The 5,513-nt window shown below is 31.6% G+C and overlaps 1 protein-coding gene across 1 annotated transcript; it reads left to right on the top strand.

Annotated features, from left to right (window-relative positions):
- Positions 1-396: 396 nt before the first annotated feature.
- Positions 397-5,250, top strand: LOC108487061 (uncharacterized). Its single transcript, XM_017791285.2, has 9 exons — positions 397-642; positions 734-796; positions 875-930; positions 1,368-1,461; positions 1,580-1,640; positions 2,094-2,175; positions 3,228-3,283; positions 4,701-4,764; positions 4,902-5,250. Exons 1-9 carry the CDS (start codon positions 532-534, stop codon positions 4,963-4,965), a joined length of 651 nt encoding a protein of 216 aa, XP_017646774.1. The 5' UTR covers positions 397-531; the 3' UTR covers positions 4,966-5,250.
- Positions 5,251-5,513: the final 263 nt, after the last annotated feature.

Raw genomic sequence — 5,513 nt, 5'->3', positions numbered from 1 at the left:
CTAACAATTAATTTCGTCAGAAAATTACACCTTTAACATTATGATGTTATGTTAATAACTATTTTGTAAATATTTAGAAAAACGTAGGATGATGGATATGCAAATATAGAAAGTAGTTTTGAAAGGTGAATTGAGTGTGTATGTTTTTGAAAGGTGATTTTATATTGCTTATAAAACAAACTTTCATGTAATGTTAAAAAAATATTCATATAAAAAGCTAAAGGCATGAAATATTGACGACATTTGTTACTTTTTTTAATTATAAATTTTTGGTCAGTTTTTCACTTTCTAAATCATTTTATTTATAAAAAAAAATAACACATGTTTTATTATGTATGAACATTATTTTTGGACCGAAACGAGGAAAGTATAACTGCTGGCCCGTATTCCGTAACAGGCTCAGGCCCCTGGCCTGGGTGGACTCCATCGAAGCAAAAGTTAGAAATGAATAAAAAAAGAAACAAGTGTTGAGTAATTCGGAATTCTCTTGGCGGTGAGAAGAAACGCGGCTGACGAGAACATTGCAGAATAATGGCGTCGCTGTGTCTTTTAGTTTTCCTGTTACTTTGTCTTCCTTTTATTTCCGTTGCTTACAGGCCAGGGGACATAGTTCCGATGAGCAAGATGGGTCAATACCATTCCGTCAGTTGTCTTTTCTTTTCCTTTCTTTTTTTTTTTTTGAAGTTTTTAATCTAATTTTGAAGTTAAGATCTCTGAATTTGATTAATTTTAGTCTAGAACTGTTTGGCATGACGTGATCGGGAAACATTGCCCAATTTTTGCCGTTAATCGGGAGGTATTTTTCTTCTTTTTCAATCTTCCCCATTTCTGTTTCTTTTTTGAAATTTTCATTTATATATAAATTAATTTGCAGGTGTTAATTCCTATAGCAAAGCCGACTGGTTACACGGGAGCTGATCCATATAAAATGTAAGACTTTATTCAAATTTATGATTTTCTTAATACAACCTCTTTTTTTTTTTTTTGGCATTAGTTGCAAATGCTAGGGTTTCATAGCTAAACGAAGAGAAAATTGAAACTATCGAATTTAATTACTCAGATTCATGAATGAAATGTTTTTGAGTCCAAAAATGTATTTTCATTCAGCTTTTTTTCGAGTAAGCGTTTTTCATACTCCGAATAATGAGTCTGAGATTCAGACCTGAGCTTTAACTTCTGGGCTCATTTTCTGGTATATTCTTATCCTTTGCTTTCCACTCCTAATTTTTTCTCATAAACTAAGGCCAATAGTTTTTCTTAGCAACTATCTTTTGCTTCTGCATAAAATGTTTTTATAGTTCATAAGTTCAATATTTTTAGAAATTATTATAGTAATCCATGTTTTACAATGTTTGACTCACGTCTAGATCATTCCAAGTTGGGAAGGAGAAGTTTCTTGTTCCTTGGCTTTTTCTTATAAATCGTAAAAGTTCTGAAGTTCCAATGATTGACATGCATTTGGTAAGATATTTTTGTAGCTTTTACCCCTTTCCTTTTGGAAATCGCAACTTCTTGACTGATACATGTCTAGTTATTTTGCTTGATTTGACTGAGTTCTTGTGGTTTCTTTGTCGTTCAGAGGTACTCAGGTGGTGATTTGCACGGTGTCACTGCTAAAATTGTAGATATGCCTCATCACTGTATGTAGTCTTATCTATATGTTTCAGTGTGGTACTAGTTTGCTAACAAATAGAGAAACATGTGAGAGTGTATTAGGAAATTATAATAGTCTACGAATAATTTTCCCAACTAATCCATAATAAATGTGAAAAAAAAAAAAAGAAAATTAAATTGATGAATCAAAATAAGCAATGCCATTTTAGAAAAATTAATTATTAATTGATAGCTTGCAGCAAAGTTGTGGTCAAATTTGTTTTTGGATCAGGAGAGATGTGAGAGTTATTGCTTTTGTAAATAGATTCACAGCTTTGTTGTGTTGTGCATCATTTGTGCATCTGTGAAATTGTATGCAGAGATTTCTTCATATTCATTATTTTCAGAGTAGCACATCCAGTACTTCAAAGAGATCATAACTATTCATTTATTTATTTTCCGGTGGGTGACTGGGAATTGATTATGTTTGTCTTCTACAGATGTTGAAATTCATCCAAATATTCGTAAACAATTCTGGGATCCTCAACATTGGCCAAAACATGTGCTTGTCAGATACACCTGGTCAGTTTGTTTGTTGTTGAAATCTCTCTTCCACACGCATTGTTTGTCTAGTACTGAATTTAGTCTGCCTTCAAGTTCTCAGAAGCGTAGGAGAATGTACTTTGAAACCTATATTTTCATTTAAAGCAAAGGAGACTAGGGTGAGCAAAACTCGATTCGATTCAAAAAAATATTCAAATTTCGAGTTAATTGAATCGAGTTATTCGATTTTTTCTAGTTAACTCGAATAAGTAATTCATGTTTTAAGTTCGAGTCAAGTTGAATTATACAATTCGCATAACTCAAAAAATTCGAATAACTTAAATAACAGATTGGTGTGAATACCCCTTTGGTCCCTGTCAATTTTGAAAATTAGTAAATTGGTTCCTCTCAACAAAAATTACAAAAATAAAATTCAAAATAATTTTAAAAATTCAAAATATTTATAAAAATTCTAAAATTTATATTTTTGAAAAATTATAAAGTTTTGAAAAATTATAAAGTTTTGAAAAAATTCTAAATAATATATAAAGAAAGTTAAAATTTTAAAAATTTTTAGATAATAATTTTGGAACCTAAAGAAGTTAATTAATGATTCAAGTTTAGTTTTCAAATATATATGGTTTAAAATTTATATTCTCTAATATGGAATTAGTTACATTGTAGCAAGATTTTAATTTGACTTGTTTAATTTTTTAACTAGAACAATTTCACTTAATTCAATTTGACTTGATTTGAATTTCATTTCCCTCAACTTGATTCGAAAAAATTTCGAATCAAGTTAGGATGATAAACTACTACTCATCAACTCAATTAATTCGAAATTTTTTCACTTGATTTGATCAAATGCTCACCCCTAAAGGAGATTGTATCTGTGTTGTATCTTAAGTGCTTAATAATACCTAGTTTTTAACCTCTGTAAACATGAGAATTTTGATCGTCTCAACTGGAACTTTTAAACGCAGGAACCAATAGTTATTTTAACTTTAATTATACTTTTTTGTAATATAAATGCACGTAAGCTTCCATCATTTGTTACAAATTGTGATATGGTTGTGATGGTCATATGACAGGGAGGAACAATCAGAGATAGATGTGACATCTGGATTTTACGTTCTGTTTGGATCAGGTAAAAAGTCAACACTATATATGTCAGTGGATCTATTTATTATGCTCTGCACTACTTTGTACATTTTGGTTTCCGAAACAGAAAACCATTTAGAATACTAACGTTCCAAATGCTATTTGTTTTAACTTTTTTCTTGATCTTCCTCCTCATTCTCATAGTCTTAGTCTTCATAGCTATCAGAAGCACTCGTCATTTGTATGTTGCAACATATGTTTCCATTTGCTAAGTTCTTTGCCGTATTTGTTTTATGAATGCATGTGTGGAAAATTTTTCCCCTTATAGAACAGTGCATATCAATGTTGTAAACGGAACAAGCTGCACTCTAGGTGCAAGATTGCTTGTATTGCCTCAGGTGCAAGGCACAAAACAATGCTCACCTGAGTGAAGTAAGGTGCAAGAGATATATATGTTTCCCTGTATCTATGTGTATATTATTACATATAAAATAAACGTAGGATATTTAATTATGATAATAAACAATAACAATTGTTTTTGTTGGCCAATAAGCATGATTTCTTTACCTTCTCATGTATGCTTTGGGTACTCAAACTATTGAGAAGCAGAGTGTTTGATTCTATCCTGTTTCCTACTACTAATTCTAATCCCCGTAACTCTAAACTTTGGTTGTAGACTGAGTCACTTATTTACATTTTAGACAATGAACGGCTGACTAGTTTCCTATGTTGTGTTCGGGTTTGGGTTGTCTGTGAAAATGTGAATGCCAATTGGCTTATGAGGGATGTGTGACGTGTTGTTTTCTTCTTGTATTCTCTTTCGTTCATTGGATTTAATTGCTGTCCCTCTCTTTAATAGCTGTTCTGGGGGAGATTGTATCTTCCAAATAAATTTGTCTTTGGGAGTTTGGACTTTGGTGATAATATATTTAAGATTTTATCATATTGTTTTCCATTTATTACAATAGTTATTTAAAATATAATGTCATATTTCTCTGTCAACATTTTCAATCTATAAATATAATATATCATCAATATATGGTAATCTTCTCATTTGGACATTTTTGTAGGCACATTAATGAAAAAAGTTAACAACTAAAGAAATTAAAGAGAACTTTAATCATGCGGGCTTTTGTTTTTGTTTTTTTCTAAATTTATTTAATTTCAATTGCCTTGTTAAAGCATGCCTAGACGTACCAATCAAATGTGCCTAGGTGCATACCTTGACAACATTGGTCTATATTAGTCTTGGATGCACGTACGCACCCTGTGGAAGCCGATATTATCATGATCCTAATAGCAGTGCATCACTTAATCCTCGAAGAATGTCACCTTGCTGAGGGGAAACCTATGATAGCCATCCTTTATGTGAAACCATGCACAGATTTGATAGCAAATGCCTGATTAATTTGAGAGATCTATTTACACTGTGGCTGCTAATTTTCATGTTTGTGCGGGAACAGGTCTAATGCTATCATTTATTCTCTCAATCTATATCTTGCAGTCATCAAGGGACAAATTAGCAAGGTAACATTTTATACCATGTCATTTTTTTTTTCCTTCCACTAAAATTAATAGATTCCACCTGAAATGGTATGGTGCTTACTTTAATACAAATGTCTGTGTCTCTTGTTTCTACTGAATGTTGCTTTTGAATTTTCCAGGTTCGTAATGGAGACTGTTGCGGAAAGCAGTGCACCTGGAGTTGGAGTTGCAAAGGTCGAGTGATTCCTTCAGTTTCGAGAAATGAACAAAAATGTGGTGGTTAAGTGATGTGTATTATGGCAAGGATGTTGGAACCCCACGAATTGAGATAGTTAAAAAAGAAAAGAAAAGAAAAAAGAAGAAATTGCAGAAATAACTTTTTTGATTGAGTCATTGAACAAATCTTAAATGTTGGAAAGTAATATAACTGAAAGAGTCGATCCAAGGTTTGATGATTATGGTGTGTATCAGTATGATTGTCAAAGACCATGTGATCGAATTATTTCATCTATGGATGGCTTTTATCCACATTATTATCAGGTCTACTTTGAAAAAGAAAAGAACTAGCTTATTAGGTAATGAGTTGTCATACCCAAGAGGAGCCAGCCCAGGAGATGCTACGTGTTCTGGATTTAAAAGCATAACTCAAAAGATTACTAGATAATGAAAAATATTTCATCCACTTATTAATTTAGCATGTTTTAAAATCTTTATGAACTATAATAAAATATTAGATGTTTGAATGCGGTATATAAATGTATAGAGCATAGTCTGTCATAGTTTCTTGTATA

This window comes from Gossypium arboreum, chromosome 10, assembly GCF_025698485.1.
Source record: "Gossypium arboreum isolate Shixiya-1 chromosome 10, ASM2569848v2, whole genome shotgun sequence".
Lineage (NCBI taxonomy): Eukaryota > Viridiplantae > Streptophyta > Magnoliopsida > Malvales > Malvaceae > Gossypium > Gossypium arboreum.
This window is presented reverse-complemented; position numbering and strand designations above follow the sequence as displayed.

What these genes read in the sequence shown, in the direction of transcription:
- LOC108487061 (XM_017791285.2), top strand. Translation starts at nt 532, where the DNA reads ATGGCGTCGCTGTGTCTTTTAGTTTTCCTGTTACTTTGTCTTCCTTTT. An exon ending in GGAGCTGATCCATATAAAAT is followed by an intron (nt 931 to 1,367) that starts GTAAGACTTTAT and finishes ACTCACGTCTAG; the next exon opens with ATCATTCCAAGTTGGGAAGG. An exon ending in TCAAGGGACAAATTAGCAAG is followed by an intron (nt 4,765 to 4,901) that starts GTAACATTTTAT and finishes TGAATTTTCCAG; the next exon opens with GTTCGTAATGGAGACTGTTG.